The 21,906-nt window shown below is 41.8% G+C and overlaps 1 protein-coding gene across 1 annotated transcript in view; it reads left to right on the top strand.

The window, feature by feature from the left end:
* LOC121368959 (myotubularin-related protein 14-like) overlaps positions 1-21,906 on the top strand; it is a 60,079-nt gene that overhangs the window by 31,943 nt on the left and 6,230 nt on the right. Inside the window, 3 exon segments of the mRNA XM_041493729.1 lie at positions 4,272-4,308; positions 6,594-6,664; positions 13,977-14,083. Of these exon segments, the coding sequence (XP_041349663.1) occupies positions 4,272-4,308; positions 6,594-6,664; positions 13,977-14,083 (215 nt within the window).

Below are 21,906 nucleotides of genomic sequence, written 5' to 3'. Positions count from 1 at the left end.
GTGTCTCAGAACTCCATGCTCTTGATGTAGACTTGGTACGTTTTTCACCGAGATCGGCGTGCAGTCAACTTGGGGTTACTCATGAACTTTGTTGCAAAGAATCAGTTACCAGACCAAGCGCCTTGTTCGTATGTTGTGCAGGCCCTCTCCTCTATCGTTGGTCCGGCAGACGTTGAGGACTTGGCGTTGTGCCCTGTCAGAGCCCTGCACCAGTACATCGAGAGGACCAGATCTTTTCGACAACATCGCAAAAGACTTTTCCTTTCCTGTAACCAGAGTCGGTTGAGGGATCTTACCAAGAACATGGTGGCCACCTGGATCCGGTCTTCTATCCTGACCGCCTATCAGAAGGAGGGTTTACCTGCTCCGTCTGCTTCTAATCCGCATGAACTCCGTGCCTTGGCTGCCACGATGTCCCTGCACTGCAACACACCCATTCAGCACATTATCACTGGTTGGTTCTGGGCTACGGACTCCATCTTCGCCAACTATTATCTGAGGGATGTCTCCACAGAAGACGTTGAGGGGTTCCATCATCTGGGTCCGGTTGTTGCTGCACAGACTCTGTTGAATACAAGCCGTCCTCGTCGCCGTTGATGTCTGTCTGATTCTGGGCTGCATACCGAGATGTCCATCGAATCGACAGGTGAATCGACAGGTGAATCGACAGGTGAGGATTGCTTGACTTTTGTTCTTTTGCACAGTTGACGCACTGGTGCCGGAACTTTTGTCTTGATAACCTTTACCCTGCACTGCATGTGGTTATTTGTTGTCGTTATTGAACTAACAGTTCTTTGATGTACTAGACAGAAAACACTCGGGGGTCTTGTTCTGTTCAGTGTTCTGACGGATGCACCTCATTAGGTTGTCGCTTGTTATTACTAACACTTCAATACGTGAGGGTTACCTAACACCTGCATCCCTGGTTGCTACGTCTTCCCACCCTGTCAGAACCAGCATGAGATGTGGCTACCGCCTCCTGTTCCTTTGTTCTAGGAGCCGCACCTGCCACTGCTGACGGATGCCACCATTCTGGTTGTTATTATGAACATTACCTGCACTGGTCTGTGAGTAGGAGAGCTTACCAAGGTTGGCCTTATTCTTCCACTAGTCGGCCTCTTTTCCGGTTTGGGGAGTTATCACAAGCATCTACGGATCTCGGCACCCACCACCATCTGTTGAATGCTGCCCTTGTTTGAGGACAGGTAATGTGAAAAGAAATGGAGAAAACTTGGAGTGTTTTCTCTTTTATAGATACATTACCTGTCCTCAAGATTTCATCCCGCCCGGGCCTCCCCACTTCCTGTTCTCCGTGCGATGCGCTCAGGGAAAAAGAAGGAAGTTACAGTCATGTGACCGGAACTAGAGAGCAGTATGCAGTAGAAGAATTTAGGCCATCCCATTGGCTGTTGGGATGTTCGGACCAGACCACTTGCGTGGGGGGGGAGGTGCCCTTGTTTGAGGACAGGTAATGTATCTATAAAAGAGAAAACACTCCAAGTTTTTTCCAAACTATATTTACAAATGGCATCAGGTTGGATCGCTAACAGAATAAAACAGATATTAGATTTAATAATAGATAAAGACCAAACTGGTTTCATAAAAAGAAGATACATTGGATAAAATATAAGACTAACATATGATATAATGCAGCATACCAAAATGCACTATTTTTAAAATATATTTGGCAGAATAAACCTGAAATGTTAAAACGTGATCTAATAACTCAAGACTATAAAGTAGGAAGACTCAAAATGTTAAATGTGAGTAACTTCATGATCACTTTAAACAGCTCCTTGATACGGAGATTGTTTGTGAATAATTCAAAGTGCGTTTATCTTTTTAAGTCTGTTACAAAAGTATCAACAAATGAATTAATAATATATGGAGATTAGTTCATAATGGGAAAAGCCAACCAATTTCCAGATAGGTTTTGGAGAGATACATTACTTTGTTGGGTAAAGATAGAAAATAAACATAATCCTGAAAGTGTAAATGATATTTCATGTACTATCATCTGGCATAATAGTGAAATACTTATAGATCGAAAACTATTTATATTTTAAAATTATGCCAGCAAAGGAATTATTTTCATAAGTGACCTATTCAATGAACAAGGTGGTATTTTTTCTTATGATAAAATTAAAATTTATAAATATATATCATACAACAACAAATTTCATATACAGTCAGACCTCGTTACAACGACCGTCATTATTACGACATTTACACCACCATCGCACCATGTCGGGAACAAACATACATCAGTGTTATTCTGTTCATTACACCAGAATTGACACCTTCTGACACCAACAGAGCAAATTTATTAACAAATGTGCATCTGATGTCTAAAAACACCTCTTTACAACGATATTACATAATCACAGATACTGTAGCACACACAGCCACTTAGAATCCTTGATTTCATAGTGAACCGACTGTGTCACATGATGTCGGCTAAATATGTAGACATGTATTGCTTTTTCAAATAAGCCTTCAGTCAACCAATTAAAGGATGAAATTCGAACAGTAAAATCTTCTATTTTCATGATATTTTACAAATAAAACAGGTACCAGTCGTAGATTTAATGATTAGACTGACGTTGAATGTGCCTTGTTTAATATATTTAATGATGTTTTTTAAAAACATACTTAATGATAATTGCAATGCATTAATTAATTAAATGCTATTTTGTCATCAGTTAATATTAATTAGTATTTTTTGTTACATTATTTTGGCAATGGAGATAACTCATGACAATTCAATACACCGGAAATTTTGATAAAACGACAAAGTGACCTAGAGACGAACATGGTCGTAGTATCGAGGTCTGACTGTACTATGTTTCACTGATAAAAGCAGTAAAATCATACATTAAAAATGTAGATGCTTTGAAAGATGACAGTTTCACAACTATAAATAAACCCATTCTTCCATTTAAACTAAAACTATTGTTAAAAAGCCAATGAAGATGCAAAGATATGTACGATCTAATAAACTTCAAATCAGTAACGTCAAAATCACAAATTAAATACACGAATGAAGGATTTATTTTTACACCAAGAGATTGGGAACAGTGCTATTTGCTACCTTTTCAGTGTGTGAATGAGTCAACTTTATTATGGTTCCGATATAGATTATTTCAAAGAATTTTAGCTACTAATACATTTTTTCTAATGCCATCTATATCTGTATTGTATTCTTCTTCTTCTAAATCGTCTCCCTTCTGATTCTCTTCCCTCTTATTCGCTATTTTCTCTGTTCTCGTTTAAATCTCGGATCATAACAATATATAGTTATGTTATAGACCACTGTCCATGTCTTACTGCATGCATGTGTTGAACTTTAGTCTGATTCACTTAGTTTTGTTATTTTTAACATATTTTGTTGTTGCTTTGATTCAGGGCTCCCAACCCCGACACTGCTTTATGATCTGGAACAATAAATATTTATTAAAAAAAACACAGTAGCGTTAATATCATTTCATTCGGCCAAACACTTGTACATCATTTTGTTACATATACACTGTGTGTGTAATAACTCATGTATGCCACTGGTTAATCTGACTAAAGAGAAACATGATTATGAATGGCTAAAATATATTAAAACCTCTTTAGAGCATTTGGGACTTAACTGTTTATGGTTATCTCAATCTGTTCCTAATAAAAACTGGCTTAAATCGATTATCAAACAAAGAATATCTGATCAATTTGTTCAAAACTGGCACACTTTAGTATCAAATTCCCCCACATCTCTCTTTTATCATATTATTAAATATAATATTAATTTAGAAAATTACCTACTCTTGTTACCTAAGCGACTATCAATACCTATTACAAAAGTGAGATTAGGTAACCATCAACTCCCTAATGAAAAGGGCAGGTGGGAAGATAGACCACGAGAAGAAAGGAAATGTACCCTTTGTAACCAAAATGAATTAGGTGATGAATATCATTATCTCTGTCCATTTTTTGTCGATATTCATAAGAAATATATCAAGTGAAAATTTTTGTTCAGGCCAAATATTTTAAAAGTTCACGAACTGTTTAATAGTAAAAGTTTGCCAGTATTAAGAAATCTATCTCAATTTGTAACAATCATTTTTAAAACAACTTCTTAAAATTAAATACTGTGTTGCAGGAAACTACCATATCCCTCGAGTGTTACATTATTATTTTTTGTTCTCTGTTTGACAAATATTTCTCTGTCATGTCATGTAATATGACCAATGGAGTAATAAAGTGTTTGTTTGTTGTTTGGTTAATTTCAGACACAACTTAGCTGACCGAGTGAGTAAGGGAGAAGAGGTAAGTGAGAGCAACAACTACATTTCTGTCAGTCTGTCACAGTATATTAGAGTTATTGTCACAGTGGATTAGAGTTATTGTCACACTATATTAGAGTTAATGTCACAGTATATTAGAGTTCTTGTCATGGTATATTAGTTATTGTCACAGTATATTAGAGTTATTGTCACTGTAGATTAGTTATTGTGACAGTAGATTAGTTATTGTTGTAGTAGATTAGAGTTATTGTCAAGTAGGTTAGAGTAAATGTCAGAGTAGATTAGAGTTATTGTGCTACATCAGATTTACTGTCACAGTAGATTTACATTGACTGTCAAAGTAGAGTTACTGTAACAGTTGTAGTAAATTTAGTTATTGTCAAAGTAGGTGTCGAGTTATTGTCATAGTAGGTGTCGAGTTATTGTCTTTACATTTCAAGATATAGACGGTAGATTTGGAGTTATTGTCACCACTGGTAAGTGTCTTTAGTTATTGAAAATCCACACTGGTTACAATTTTCAATAAAATGACCTACCTGCCCCCTCCCCACCGTCGCACCATGCAGTGCACTGTAGTTTTAGACTGATTGTCATCATCTGACTTGTAGAGGCTGCTGAGACCCTCCCCCTCCCCACCGTCGCACCATGCATTCCACTGTAGTTTTAGACTGATACCATGCAGTGCACTGTAGTTTTAGACTGATTGTCATCATCTGACTTGTAGAGGCTGCTGAGACCCTCCCCCTCCCCACTGTCGCACCATGCATTCCACTGTAGTTTTAGACTGATACCATGCAGTGCACTGTAGTTTTAGACTGATTGTCATCATCTGACTTGTAGAGGCTGCTGAGACCCTCCCCCTCCCCACCGTCGCACCATGCATTCCACTGTAGTTTTAGACTGATTGTCATCATCTGACTTGTAGAGGCTGCTGAGACCCTCCCCCTCCCCACTGTCGCACCATGCATTCCACTGTAGTTTTAGACTGATTGTCATCATCGGACTTGTAGAGGCTGCTGAGACCCTCCCCCTCCCCACTGTCGCACCATGCATTCCACTGTAGTTTTAGACTGATACCATGCAGTGTACTGTAGTTTTAGACTGATTGTCATCATCTGACTTGTAGAGACTGCCGAGGCCCTCCCCCTCCCCACTGTCGCACCATGCATTCCACTGTAGTTTTAGACTGATACCATGCAGTGCACTGTAGTTTTAGACTGATTGTCATCATCTGACTTGTAGAGGCTGCTGAGGCCCTCCCCCTCCCCACTGTCGCACCATGCATTCCACTGTAGTTTTAGACTGATTGTCATCATCGGACTTGTAGACTGCCGAGGCCCTCCCCCTCCCCACTGTCGCACCATGCATTCCACTGTAGTTTTAGACTGATTGTCATCATCGGACTTGTAGAGGCTGCTGAGACCCTCCCCCTCCCCACTGTCGCACCATGCATTCCACTGTAGTTTTAGACTGATTGTCATCATCGGACTTGTAGAGACTGCCGAGGCCCTCCCCCTCCCCACTGTCGCACCATGCATTCCACTGTAGTTTTAGACTGATACCATGCAGTGCACTGTAGTTTTAGACTGATTGTCATCATCTGACTTGTAGAGGCTGCTGAGACCCTCCCCCTCCCCACTGTCGCACCATGCATTCCACTGTAGTTTTAGACTGATACCATGCAGTGCACTGTAGTTTTAGACTGATTGTCATCATCTGACTTGTAGAGACTGCCGAGGCCCTCCCCCTCCCCACTGTCGCACCATGCAGTGCACTGTAGTTTTAGACTGATACCATGCAGTGCACTGTAGTTTTAGACTGATTGTCATCATCTGACTTGTAGAGACTGCCGAGGCCCTCCCCCTCCCCACTGTCGCACCATGCAGTGCACTGTAGTTTTAGACTGATACCATGCAGTGTACTGTAGTTTTAGACTGATTGTCATCATCTGACTTGTAGAGAATGCTGGAGTACTTACCTAACAACTAGTCTTTGTTTTACAGAAGGTACTTACCTAACTAGTCCTTTGGTTTACGGAAAGTACTTACCTAACAACTAATCCTTTATTTTACAGAAAATACTTACCTAACAACTAGTCCTTTGTTTTTCAGAAAGTACTTACCTAACAACTAGTCCTTTGTTTTACAGAAAGTACTTACCTAACAACTAGTCCTTTGTTTTACAGAAAGTACTTACCTAACAACTAGTCCTTGGTAAAAAAAACCCCAAAAAACATACAACAAAACAACAACTAGTCCTTTGTTTTACAGAAAGTACTTACCTAACAACTAGTCCTTTGTTTTACAGATCATGTTCTTCTGCTTTAGTTTTCTAAAGCACATCATGACGGAAGACTTCTCGATTCGGAAGAGGAAAAGGTAAAACTGATATTTTGAACTTGTCCAGTGTTCTCGCTGCTCCATTTAAGCGGGGCGCCCCGCCCCGCAATTCCATTTTGCCGCCCTCCTTTCATGTTCCCCGCCCTCCTTTATTTTTGAGCGCCCTCCTTTATTTTTGAGCGCCCCTCTTTATTTTCCAGCACCTATCTCTGCTATTTCCAAATGCACACTTTTTTCCACACAAAAAACGATCAGTCTGCACACTGGACATCAAAGGAAACAAGCCGCGTGCCGCGTTGTGTACGAAAAAGCAATTGACGAAACATTTACGACAGTTACCGTAACGTAATTTAACAGTATTTTTAACAGCCTCTATTTTGTCCAATATCTGTATCCATTTGTATGTTTGATAGACACAATAAAAGTTATATTTTATGTAAGCAATGAAAACATTTTATTTTTTACGGATTCGGCAATCTCCGATTGAAAAAACCCCTCTTATTTGGCGCCAAATTTGTCACGTGATCAGAACGGTCATTCAGTCTTTTGTTTCCACTAACTATCGTTTGATATTTTGTCCTCAGTTGCAGATATAGTTGGTTGAAACTGATGATTTTTACTTTCTGTTATTCTGTTTATTCAGCAGTTCTTTATAAAATATTGTAAACTTTTCATTTTGAGGGGATATGAATGCATATAAAAACAACGGAAGTGGTAGTGTTTATCATTAAAATCATTTATCTTGAGTGCCAAATAATATATACACCGCCTTTACAAAAACGAAACTACTTTTTATCAGCTGGCGATAATATTTTATCACAGCGATCGATTCATTCGATGAAGATTGAAATAACAAAAATGTATCTGACATTAGTAGATCACTTTACAAACATCTTTATTGTTTTTCGTATATCTTGAAATCTTTATTAAAATAATATTAAAACTTTGATCGGTCCAGCAAAACCGGAACTGCCCGTGAATGTCAGACCGATATCATTTTCGGTTCAATTAAAAGACAAGTTTTTTTATAAACCCCTTTGCACTTTTTTTGTAGACAAAATAAGGAGTATGTCTTTTCTCAAAGTCTACTAACACACAACAATATGATAACCAAACTACCCCTCCCCCCACATTGTTTTTTTTTTTTTTTTGCTTTTCGTTTTTTGGTGGGGGTTTTTTTGTTTAGTTTTTTGAAGGGTATGGTGCCAACCGGCCGCCCTCCTTTAATTTTCACCCAGCGAGAACACTGTTGTCATCAAAGTCAATAAAACTTTCAAGAAATAATTTTCATTGATGATTGTTTTAGAATCGGTTTCTCTTCTGTAGAACAAATCCTAAATTTGTTAATAAAATGTTAGGACGTAAACCTCCTAAAACCGGACTCTCTGTACAGACCAGAACCTCTCTAAACTGGATACCTATTAAAACCAGACGTTTTAGTTGGTCCCATGGATGTGGCTTCACTATATTTGGAAAATTACTTTTAAAATTGAACTCAGCAAAGTCGAGTTGAGATTAAATCATGCGCATGAAATGAATTGCATTTATTTACTTTCACTGTAAAATATAATTAAAAGTGTATACTTCACTATTGATTGTAGAATATCATTTTACACTGTTGATTGTGAATACACTACGTGAAATGTCTCTGTGACGTGACAGGATAATTCATAACTAAGTAAATATTTCATTAATTACAAAAGTTGATTCTAGTAAATGGAATTCCTGTTATGGTGGTTCACTGAATGAAATTCATGAAACTACTCCGGACAAATTATGGAGAATTGTCAAAGTGCACACACCGAAAGTAATGCATCACTTTAGAGTAAAATGTATGGGTGCTGTGTGCATGGATGCAAGCAGTGCACCTGTGTCGCATTGAACTGGCAGAGTTGTGAGAAGGTGTTACATATCTAGGGAAGATTTTGTCGCAGAGAGTGGGGTGTTGTCAGAGACCCAACATCGAAGCTTGGGTTGTTGTCAGAGACCCAACATTGAAGCTTGGGGTGTTGTCAGAGGCTGACATCAAAGCTTGGGGTGTTGTCAGAGGCTGACATTGAAGCTTGGAGTGTTGTCCGAGGCCGACATCAAAGTTTGGGGTTTTGTCAGAGGCCGACATTAAAGCTTAGGGTTTTGTCAGAGGCCGACATCGAAGCTTGGGGTTTTGACAGTGGCCGACATCGAACATTGGGGCATTGCCAGAGACAAACATCGAAACTTGGGGTGTTGTCAGAGGCTGACACCGAAGCTTGGGGTGTTGTCAGAGGCTGACATCGAAGATATTGCTCCATCTCATCCTTGGGTTTTCAGTGTGTCACTGACCAGGGCAACTTTCGGTTGTGGAGGTTTAGGTTCTCAGTCGGTCACAGACCAGGGCAACTTCCCATTGTGGAGGTTTGGGTTCTCAGTGTGTCACACACCAAAGCAACTTCCGGTTGTGGAGGTTTGGGTTCTCAGTGGGTTACAGACCAGGGCAACTTCCCGGTGTGGAAGTTTGGGTTCTCAGTGTGTGACAGACGAGGGCAACTTCCTGGTGTGGAGGTTTGGGTTCTCAGTGGGTCACAGACCAGGGCAACTTCCCAGTGTGAAGGTTTGGGTTCCCAGTGGATGACAGACCAGGGCAACATCCTGGTGTAGAGGTTTGGGTTCTCAGTGGGTCACAGACCAGGGCAACTTCCCAGTGTGGAGGTTTGGGTTCTCAGTGGGTGACAGACCAGGGCAACTTCCGGTTGTGGACGTTTGGGTTCCTAGTGGGTGACAGACCAGGGCAACTTCTCAGTGTGGAAGTTTGGTTTCCCTGTGGGTGACTTCCTGGTGTGGAGGTTTGGGTTCTCAGTGGTTGACAGACCAGGGCAACTTCCTGGTGTCGAGGTTTGGGTTCTCAGTGTGTGACAGACCAGGGCAACTTCCCTGTGTGGAGGTTTGGGTTCTCAGTGGGTGACAGACCAGGGCAACTTCCCAGTGTGGAGGTTTGGATTCTGAGTGGGTGACAGACCAAGGCAACTTCCCAGTGTGGAGGTTTGGGTTCTCAGTGTGTCACAGACCAGGGCAACTTCTCGGTGTGGAGATTTGGGTTTTCAGTTGGTCACAGACCAGGGCAACTTCCCAATGTGGAGGTTTGGGTTCTCAGTGGGTGACAGACCAGGGCAACTTCTGGTTGTGGAGGTTTGGGTTCTCAGTGTGTCACAGACCAGGGCAACTTCTCGGTGTGGAGGTTTGGGTTTTCAATTGGTCACAGACCAGGGCAACTTCCCAATGTGGAGGTTTGGGTTCTCAGTGGGTGACAGATCAGGGCAACTTCCCAGTGTGGAGGTTTGGATTCTGAGTGGGTGACAGCCCAAGGCAACTTCCCAGTGTGGAGGTTTGGGTTCTCAGTGGGTGAAAGACCAGGGCAATTTCCGGGTGTGGAGGTTTAGGTTCTCAGTCGGTCACAGACCAGGGCAACTTCCCAGTGTGGAGGTTTGGGTTCTCAGTGTGTCACAAACCAAAGCAACTTCCGGTTGTGGAGGTTTGGGTTCTCAGTGGGTCACAGACCAGGGCAACTTCCCAGTGTGGAAGTTTGGGTTCTCAGTGTGTGACAGACGAGGGCACTTCCTGGTGTGGAGGTTTGGGTTCTCAGTGGGTCACAGACCAGGGCAACATCCCAGTGTGGCGGTTTGGGTTCTCAGTGAGTGACAGACCAGGGCAACTTCCTGGTGTGGAGGTTTGGGTTCTCAGTGGGTGACAGACCAGGGCAACTTCCCGGTGTGGAGGTTTGGGTTCTCAGTGAGCAACAGACCAAGGCAACTTCCCGGTGTGGAGGTTTGGGTTCTCAGTGGGTCACAGACCAGGGCAACATCCCAGTGTGGAGGTTTGGGTTCTCAGTGAGTGACAGACCAGGGCAACTTCCCGTTGTGGAGGTTTGGGTTCTCAGTGGGTTACAGACATGGGCAACTTCCGGTTGTAGAGGTTTGGGTTCTCAGTTAGTGACAGACCAGACAACTTCCCGGTGTGGAGGTTTGGGTTCTCAGTGGGTGACAGACCAGGGCAACTTCCCAGTGTGGAGGTTTGGGTTCTCAGTGGGTCACAGACCAGGGCAACTTCCCGGTGTGGAGGTTTGGGTTCTCAGTGGGTGACAGACCAGGGCAACTTCCCAGTGTGGAGGTTTGGGTTCTCAACGAGTGACAGACCAGGGCAACTTTCCGGTGTGGAGGTTTGAGTTCTAAGTGAGTGACAGACCAGGGCAACTTCCCGGTGTGGTGGTTTGGGTTCTCAGTGAGTGACAGACCAGGGCAACTTCCTGGTGTGGAGGTTTGGGTTCTCAGTGAGTGACAGACCAGGGCAACTTCCCGGTGTGGAGGTTTGGGTTCTCAGTGTGTGACAGACCAGGGCAACTTCCCAGTGTGGAGGTTTGGGTTCTCAGTGGGTGACAGACCAGGGCAACTTTCCAGTGTGGAGGTTTGGGTTCTCAGTGTGTGACAGATCAGGGCAACTTCCTGGTGTGGAGGTTTGGTTTACCAGTGGGTGACAGACCAGGGCAACTTCCCGGTGTGGAGGTTTGGGTTCTCAGTGGGTGACAGACCAGGGCAACTTCCTGGTGTGGATGTTTGGGTTCTCAGTGGGTCACAGACCAGGGCAACTTTCCGGTGTGGAGGTTTGGGTAATGCAGAAAAACTACCAAACAATCGACATGACAGGCCTCACAGAAAATTGCGAGAGCGATAGTGTCGTTTGTGCGTTGCTCGTGGTAGTAGTGTTTGTGTAACCCATTTTCTGTTTGCATTGAATTTACATGGTCATGACGGGTTACGTAACAACAACATGGGTCACCTGCTTTTGCTGAACCCATAAATGGTTTTAAGCAGATTTTCAATTCTGAGAGGCTTGCATCATAACAGATTGTTTTACAATTCTGAGAGGCCTTCATAATAACCCATTGTTTTACAATTCTGAGAGGCCTTCATAATAACCCATTGTTTTACAATTCTGAGAGGCTTGCATCATAATGGATTATTTTACAATTCTGAGAGGCCTTCATAATAACCCATTGTTTTACAATTCTGAGAGGCTTGCATCATAACAGATTGTTTTACAATTCTGAGAGGCTTGCATCATAATGGATTATTTTACAATTCTGAGACGCCTGCATCCTAACGGATTGTTTTACAATTCTGAGAGGCCTTCATAATAACCCATTGTTTTACAATTCTGAGAGGCCTGAATCGTAATGGATTGTTTTACAATTCTGAGAGGCCTGCATCATAACGGATTGTTTCACAATTCTGAGAGGCCTGCATCATAACGGATTGTTTTACAATTCTGAGAGGCTTGCATCATAATGGATTATTTTACAATTCTGAGAGGCTTGCATCATAACGGATTGTTTCACAATTCTGAGAGGCCTGCATCATAACAGATTGTTTTACAATTCTGAGAGGCTTGCATCATAATGGATTATTTTACAATTCTGAGACGCCTGCATCCTAACGGATTGTTTTACAATTCTGAGAGGCCTTCATAATAACCCATTGTTTTACAATTCTTAGAGGCCTGAATCGTAATGGATTGTTTTACAATTCTGAGAGGCCTGCATCATAACGGATTGTTTCACAATTCTGAGAGGCCTGCATCATAACTGATTGTTTCACAATTCTGAAAGGCCTGCATCATAACGGATTGTTTTACAATTCTGAGACGCCTGCATCATAACGGATTGTTTTACAATTCTGAGAGGCTTGCATCATAACGGATTGTTTCACAATTCTGAGAGGCCTGCATCATAACAGATTGTTTTACAATTCTGAGAGGCTTGCATCATAATGGATTATTTTACAATTCTGAGACGCCTGCATCCTAACGGATTGTTTTACAATTCTGAGAGGCCTTCATAATAACCCATTGTTTTACAATTCTTAGAGGCCTGAATCGTAATGGATTGTTTTACAATTCTGAGAGGCCTGCATCATAACGGATTGTTTCACAATTCTGAGAGGCCTGCATCATAACGGATTGTTTCACAATTCTGAAAGGCCTGCATCATAACGGATTGTTTTACAATTCTGAGACGCCTGCATCATAACGGATTGTTTTACAATTCTGAGACGCCTACATCATAACGGATTGTTTTACAATTCTGAGACGCCTGCATCCTAACGGATTGTTTTACAATTCTGAGAGGCCTTCATAATAACCCATTGTTTTACAATTCTGAGAGGCCTGAATCGTAATGGATTGTTTTACAATTCTGAGAGGCCTGCATCATAACGGATTGCTTCACAATTCTGAGAGGCCTGCATCATAACGGATTGTTTCACAATTCTGAAAGGCCTGCATCATAACGGATTGTTTTACAATTCTGAGACGCCTGCATCATAACGGATTGTTTTACAATTCTGAGACGCCTACATCATAACGGATTGTTTTACAATTCTGAGACGCCTGCATCATAACGGATTGTTTTACAATTCTGAGACGCCTGCATCATAATGGATTGTTTTACAATTCTGAGAGGCCTGCATAATAACGGATTGTTTTACAATTCTGAGAGGCCTGCATAATAACCCATTGTTTTACAATTCTGAGACGCCTGCATAATAACGGATTGTTTTACAGTTCTGAGAGGCCTGCATAATAACGGATTGTTTTACAATTCTGAGAGGCCTGCATAATAACGGATTGTTTTACAATTCTGAGACGCCTGCATCATAACGGATTGTTTTACAATTCTGAGACGCCTGCATCATAACGGATTGTTTTACAATTCTGAGACGCCTGCATCATAACGGATTGTTTTACAATTCTGAGACGCCTGCATCATAACGGATTGTTTTACAATTCTGAGACGCCTGAATAATAACGGATTGTTTTACAATTCTGAGAGGCCTGCATCATAACGGATTGTTTTACAATTCTGAGAGGCCTGCATCATAACCCATTGTTTTACAATTCTGAGACGCCTGCATCATAACCCATTGTTTTACAATTCTGAGAGGCCTGCATAATAACGGATTGTTTCACAATTCTGAGACGCCTGCATCATAACGGATTGTTTTACAATTCTGAGAGGCCTGCATCATAATGGATTGTTTTACAGGCACCTGAAGTCTACATTTCAAGAATGTCTCATGAATCCCGTGCAAACCACATGGTTGTGTTCTGGTGATTTGTTCATCTTATTTATCATTATATTTAAAACTGTTTTTTGCGTAAACAAAATAATAATATATTTGCTTAGAGTATCCACACTTAATCCACACTGTCAATTGTAGATATATTTTATACTTTATTGGCAACTGTATAATACATTCTTCAGTGTTGTTTGTAGATATATACTTAATTAGTATACTTTACAATTTTACATTTCATTTTGCAGGAAGGTTTCCGCTCCTAATCGACGTGTTTATGAGAAACTGTGTGAGCACCGCCGAGTGGGCCGTGTCGACTCTGAGCCGAGTCTCCCCATTGGTGGACTGTTCGTAGGTTAGTCTCATCTCTCAATGTAACACAGGATACGGATGGTTGTGTAACAATGCCTCGGCACATTTTAAACTATGACTGTTTGGTGTCTAACATCTAGTTATTTGACATTTGGGGGAGAGAGACAGAGACAGAAAAAGAGAGAAAGAGAGAGAAAGGGAGAACGAGAGAGAAAGGGAGAGAGAGAGAGAGAAAGAGAGAGAGAGAGAGAGAGAGAGAGGAGAGAGAGAAAGGGAGAGACAGAGACACACTGTCACAGCATGAACTACTACTAATGATACAGCAGCAAGGCCCAATGTGGACATGTTTTTAAATGAGTATTTTCTGATAAACATCATGTATCATGTAGTATTATGTGGTCACAGTGATTGGTGTTTTTTAACTCTTATCCACCCAGTTTTACAACCAGAACACATCATCACTGACCCAAGTTTTCAATGTGAAATATGTAATTTTGAACCTACATTTTTCAACCTCAAATTGTAAAAAAAAAACTATTTTGATGTGTGTCATAGTTTAAAGGACATATTAATGAATCTAACTACCAAAATAAAATTTGCAGAAGAACTTAATTAATATTTTTAAAATATATTTTTTAAAACCCTACAATTACAACGTCATTGTTTATGACACTTCCACAAAGTTAATTTTCACTTTCAGTCGACGAGTATTCCCATCTATCATCTACTTCAAAGTCTGCATTATCAGTTATTTAGGCGATACATCCTTTACAAATCTTAATTTTTCATTAAATAATAATGTCCAACATGTTTTAAAAGAAATAATTATACAAATAGCGAGGAATTGAACCCATGTGCATCTTACATCATCAATAACGTTTTCAATATTTTAGACCAGGGTTTTTTTTCTTTTCGATATTGCGATAACAACTTAAATACGAATACCAGTCAACAAAATACACTCAACATGTTCGACTGTCATTCTGTTGTGTTCTAGCATTCACAGAATCAAGATAGATATCTCCTGTAAATGTGGCAGCTGTGTTTATGAAGACTAGTCTTCATTGCAGTCGAGATTGGGTTTTACGAGGGAAAGAGTTAAATGAGCTAATTTGTGAAAAATATCATGTATCGTGTGGTATTGTGTCGTCACAATGATTAGTTTGTGTGGCACATGTGGTCTCTTTTTTTCTGCAGTTTTTTTCACTTTAGATTGATCTCTTGCTTTATGGAAGGAGAATTAGATTTTAAAAGTCAGCTTTTCTTACCAACATACAGTGAAATGTTATCTTGACTCTTTTACCATACTAGCTCAGGATATTTTAAGGTTGTCAAGTTGTATAACGTTCACCAACAACTGTTATATTTATCACGAACCACCAAAATCTTGAGTTCCTTCAACATGAAGATACTGAAGTTTGACTGATGGTGTGTTTACTTTATTTTAAGTGACAAATAGTAACAATATTTATTAGTCCCCTGCTGGTCCAACTGGAGGGCATTATAGCTTTCATCTCCATCTGTAGGTCCGTCCGACCATCTGTCTGTCTTACTTATAGTGACAAACAGTAACAATATTTATTAGTCCCCTGCTGATCCAACTGGATGGCAGTATAGCTTTCATCTCCATCTGTAGGTCCGTCCAACCATCCGTCTGTCCTACTTATAGTGACAAACAGTAACAATATTTATTAGTCCCCTGCTGGTCCAACTGGATGGCAGTATAGCTTTCATCTCCATCTGTAGGTCCGTCTGTCCTACTTATAGTGACAAACAGTAACAATATTTATTAGTCCCCTGCTGGTCCAACTGGATGGCAGTATAGCTTTCATCTCCATCTGTAGGTCTGTCCGACCATCCGTCTGTCCTACTTATAGTGACAAACAGTAACAATATTTATTAGTCCCCTGCTGGTCCAACTGGATGGCAGTATAGCTTTCATCTCCATCTGTAGGTCCGTCCAACCATCCGTCTGTCCTACTTATAGTGACAAACAGTAACAATATTTATTAGTCCCCTGCTGGTCCAACTGGATGGCAGTATAGCTTTCATCTCCATCTGTAGGTCTGTCTGACCATCCGTCTGTCCTACTTATAGTGACAAACAGTAACAATATTTATTAGTCCCCTGCTGGTCCAACTGGATGGCAGTATAGCTTTCATCTCCATCTGTAGGTCTGTCCGACCATCCGTCTGTCCTACTTATAGTGACAAACAGTAACAATATTTATTAGTCCCCTGCTGGTCCAACTGGATGGCAGTATAGCTTTCATCTCCATCTGTAGGTCTGTCCGACCATCCGTCTGTCCTACTTATAGTGACAAACATTAACAATATTTATTAGTCCCCTGCTGGTCCAACTGGATGGCAGTATAGCTTTCATCTCCATCTGTAGGTCTGTCCGACCATCCGTCTGTCCTACTTATAGTGACAAACAGTAACAATATTTATTAGTCCCCTGCTGGTCCAACTGGATGGCAGTATAGCTTTCATCTCCATCTGTAGGTCTGTCTGACCATCCGTCTGTCCTACTTATAGTGACAAACAGTAACAATATTTATTAGTCCCCTGCTGGTCCAACTGGATGGCAGTATAGCTTTCATCTCCATCTGTAGGTCTGTCCGACCATCCGTCTGTCCTACTTATAGTGACAAACAGTAACAATATTTATTAGTCCCCTGCTGGTCCAACTGGATGGCAGTATAGCTTTCATCTCCATCTGTAGGTCTGTTTGACCATCCGTCTGTCCTACTTATAGTGACAAACAGTAACAATATTTATTAGTCCCCTGCTGGTCCAACTGGATGGCAGTATAGCTTTCATCTCCATCTGTAGGTCTGTCCGACCATCCATCTGTCCTACTTATAGTGACAAACAGTAACAATATTTATTAGTCCCCTGCTGGTCCAACTGGATGGCAGTATAGCTTTCATGTCCATCTGTAGGTCTGTCCGACCATCCGTCTGTCCTACTTATAGTGACAAACAGTAACAATATTTATTAGTCCCCTGCTGGTCCAACTGGATGGCAGTATAGCTTTCATCTCCATCTGTAGGTCTGTCCGACCATCCGTCTGTCCTACTTATAGTGACAAACAGTAACAATATTTATTAGTCCCCTGCTGGTCCAACTGGATGGCAGTATAGCTTTCATCTCCATCTGTAGGTCTGTCCGACCATCCGTCTGTCCTACTTATAGTGACAAACAGTAACAATATTTATTAGTCCCCTGCTGGTCCAACTGGATGGCAGTATAGCTTTCATCTCCATCTGTAGGTCCGTCCAACCATCCGTCTGTCCTACTTATAGTGACAAACAGTAACAATATTTATTAGTCCCCTGCTGGTCCAACTGGATGGCAGTATAGCTTTCATCTCCATCTGTAGGTCCGTCCAACCATCCGTCTGTCCTACTTATAGTGACAAACAGTAACAATATTTATTAGTCCCCTGCTGGTCCAACTGGATGGCAGTATAGCTTTCATCTCCATCTGTAGGTCTGTCCGACCATCCATCTGTCCTACTTATAGTGACAAACAGTAACAATATTTATTAGTCCCCTGCTGGTCCAACTGGATGGCAGTATAGCTTTCATCTCCATCTGTAGGTCCGTCCAACCATCCGTCTGTCCTACTTATAGTGACAAACAGTAACAATATTTATTAGTCCCCTGCTGGTCCAACTGGATGGCAGTATAGCTTTCATCTCCATCTGTAGGTCCGTCTGTCCTACTTATAGTGACAAACAGTAACAATATTTATTAGTCCCCTGCTGGTCCAACTGGATGGCAGTATAGCTTTCATCTCCATCTGTAGGTCTGTCCGACCATCCGTCTGTCCTACTTATAGTGACAAACAGTAACAATATTTATTAGTCCCCTGCTGGTCCAACTGGATGGCAGTATAGCTTTCATCTCCATCTGTAGGTCCGTCCAACCATCCGTCTGTCCTACTTATAGTGACAAACAGTAACAATATTTATTAGTCCCCTGCTGGTCCAACTGGATGGCAGTATAGCTTTCATCTCCATCTGTAGGTCTGTCCGACCATCCGTCTGTCCTACTTATAGTGACAAACAGTAACAATATTTATTAGTCCCCTGCTGGTCCAACTGGATGGCAGTATAGCTTTCATCTCCATCTGTAGGTCTGTCCGACCATCCGTCTGTCCTACTTATAGTGACAAACAGTAACAATATTTATTAGTCCCCTGCTGGTCCAACTGGATGGCAGTATAGCTTTCATCTCCATCTGTAGGTCTGTCCAACCATCCGTCTGTCCTACTTATAGTGACAAACAGTAACAATATTTATTAGTCCCCTGCTGGTCCAACTGGATGGCAGTATAGCTTTCATCTCCATCTGTAGGTCTGTCCGACCATCCGTCTGTCCTACTTATAGTGACAAACAGTAACAATATTTATTAGTCCCCTGCTGGTCCAACTGGATGGCAGTATAGCTTTCATCTCCATCTGTAGGTCCGTCCAACCATCCGTCTGTCCTACTTATAGTGACAAACAGTAACAATATTTATTAGTCCCCTGCTGGTCCAACTGGATGGCAGTATAGCTTTCATCTCCATCTGTAGGTCCGTCTGTCCTACTTATAGTGACAAACAGTAACAATATTTATTAGTCCCCTGCTGGTCCAACTGGATGGCAGTATAGCTTTCATCTCCATCTGTAGGTCTGTCCGACCATCCGTCTGTCCTACTTATAGTGACAAACAGTAACAATATTTATTAGTCCCCTGCTGGTCCAACTGGATGGCAGTATAGCTTTCATCTCCATCTGTAGGTCTGTCCAACCATCCGTCTGTCCTACTTATAGTGACAAACAGTAACAATATTTATTAGTCCCCTGCTGGTCCAACTGGATGGCAGTATAGCTTTCATCTCCATCTGTAGGTCTGTCTGACCATCCGTCTGTCCTACTTATAGTGACAAACAGTAACAATATTTATTAGTCCCCTGCTGGTCCAACTGGATGGCAGTATAGCTTTCATCTCCATCTGTAGGTCTGTCCGACCATCCGTCTGTCCTACTTATAGTGACAAACAGTAACAATATTTATTAGTCCCCTGCTGGTCCAACTGGATGGCAGTATAGCTTTCATCTCCATCTGTAGGTCTGTCCGACCATCCGTCTGTCCTACTTATAGTGACAAACAGTAACAATATTTATTAGTCCCCTGCTGGTCCAACTGGATGGCAGTATAGCTTTCATCTCCATCTGTAGGTCTGTCCGACCATCCGTCTGTCCTACTTATAGTGACAAACAGTAACAATATTTATTAGTCCCCTGCTGGTCCAACTGGATGGCAGTATAGCTTTCATCTCCATCTGTAGGTCTGTCTGACCATCCGTCTGTCCTACTTATAGTGACAAACAGTAACAATATTTATTAGTCCCCTGCTGGTCCAACTGGATGGCAGTATAGCTTTCATCTCCATCTGTAGGTCTGTCCGACCATCCGTCTGTCCTACTTATAGTGACAAACAGTAACAATATTTATTAGTCCCCTGCTGGTCCAACTGGATGGCAGTATAGCTTTCATCTCCATCTGTAGGTCTGTCCAACCATCCGTCTGTCCTACTTATAGTGACAAACAGTAACAATATTTATTAGTCCCCTGCTGGTCCAACTGGATGGCAGTATAGCTTTCATCTCCATCTGTAGGTCTGTCCGACCATCCGTCTGTCCTACTTATAGTGACAAACAGTAACAATATTTATTAGTCCCCTGCTGGTCCAACTGGATGGCAGTATAGCTTTCATCTCCATCTGTAGGTCTGTCCGACCATCCGTCTGTCCTACTTATAGTGACAAACAGTAACAATATTTATTAGTCCCCTGCTGGTCCAACTGGATGGCAGTATAGCTTTCATCTCCATCTGTAGGTCTGTCCGACCATCCGTCTGTCCTACTTATAGTGACAAACAGTAACAATATTTATTAGTCCCCTGCTGGTCCAACTGGATGGCAGTATAGCTTTCATCTCCATCTGTAGGTCTGTCCGACCATCCGTCTGTCCTACTTATAGTGACAAACAGTAACAATATTTATTAGTCCCCTGCTGGTCCAACTGGATGGCAGTATAGCTTTCATCTCCATCTGTAGGTCTGTCCGACCATCCGTCTGTCCTACTTATAGTGACAAACAGTAACAATATTTATTAGTCCCCTGCTGGTCCAACTGGATGGCAGTATAGCTTTCATCTCCATCTGTAGGTCTGTCCAACCATCCGTCTGTCCTACTTATAGTGACAAACAGTAACAATATTTATTAGTCCCCTGCTGGTCCAACTGGATGGCAGTATAGCTTTCATCTCCATCTGTAGGTCTGTCCAACCATCCGTCTGTCCTACTTATAGTGACAAACAGTAACAATATTTATTAGTCCCCTGCTGGTCCAACTGGATGGCAGTATAGCTTTCATCTCCATCTGTAGGTCTGTCGTCCGTCTGTCCTACTTATAGTGACAAACAGTAACAATATTTATTAGTCCCCTGCTGGTCCAACTGGATGGCAGTATAGCTTTCATCTCCATCTGTAGGTCTGTCCAACCATCCGTCTGTCCTACTTATAGTGACAAACAGTAACAATATTTATTAGTCCCCTGCTGGTCCAACTGGATGGCAGTATAGCTTTCATCTCCATCTGTAGGTCTGTCCAACCATCCGTCTGTCCTACTTATAGTGACAAACAGTAACAATATTTATTAGTCCCCTGCTGGTCCAACTGGATGGCAGTATAGCTTTCATCTCCATCTGTAGGTCTGTCGTCCGTCTGTCCTACTTATAGTGACAAACAGTAACAATATTTATTAGTCCCCTGCTGGTCCAACTGGATGGCAGTATAGCTTTCATCTCCATCTGTAGGTCTGTCCAACCATCCGTCTGTCCTACTTATAGTGACAAACAGTAACAATATTTATTAGTCCCCTGCTGGTCCAACTGGATGGCAGTATAGCTTTCATCTCCATCTGTAGGTCTGTCTGACCATCCGTCTGTCCTACTTATAGTGACAAACAGTAACAATATTTATTAGTCCCCTGCTGGTCCAACTGGATGGCAGTATAGCTTTCATCTCCATCTGTAGGTCTGTCTGACCATCCGTCTGTCCTACTTATAGTGACAAACAGTAACAATATTTATTAGTCCCCTGCTGGTCCAACTGGATGGCAGTATAGCTTTCATCTCCATCTGTAGGTCTTTCCGACCATCCGTCTGTCCTACTTATAGTGACAAACAGTAACAATATTTATTAGTCCCCTGCTGGTCCAACTGGATGGCAGTATAGCTTTCATCTCCATCTGTAGGTCTGTCTGACCATCCGTCTGTCCTACTTATAGTGACAAACAGTAACAATATTTATTAGTCCCCTGCTGGTCCAACTGGATGGCAGTATAGCTTTCATCTCCATCTGTAGGTCTGTCTGACCATCCGTCTGTCCTACTTATAGTGACAAACAGTAACAATATTTATTAGTCCCCTGCTGGTCCAACTGGATGGCAGTATAGCTTTCATCTCCATCTGTAGGTCTGTCTGACCATCCGTCTGTCCTACTTATAGTGACAAACAGTAACAATATTTATTAGTCCCCTGCTGGTCCAACTGGATGGCAGTATAGCTTTCATCTCCATCTGTAGGTCTGTCCGACCATCCGTCTGTCCTACTTATAGTGACAAACAGTAACAATATTTATTAGTCCCCTGCTGGTCCAACTGGATGGCAGTATAGCTTTCATCTCCATCTGTAGGTCTGTCTGACCATCCGTCTGTCCTACTTATAGTGACAAACAGTAACAATATTTATTAGTCCCCTGCTGGTCCAACTGGATGGCAGTATAGCTTTCATCTCCATCTGTAGGTCTGT

This window comes from Gigantopelta aegis, chromosome 3 (genome assembly GCF_016097555.1).
Source record: "Gigantopelta aegis isolate Gae_Host chromosome 3, Gae_host_genome, whole genome shotgun sequence".
Classification (NCBI taxonomy): Eukaryota; Metazoa; Mollusca; class Gastropoda; order Neomphalida; family Peltospiridae; genus Gigantopelta; species Gigantopelta aegis.
The sequence above is the reverse complement of the archived record's forward strand: the minus strand, read 5'-3'. Positions and strand labels throughout refer to the sequence as shown.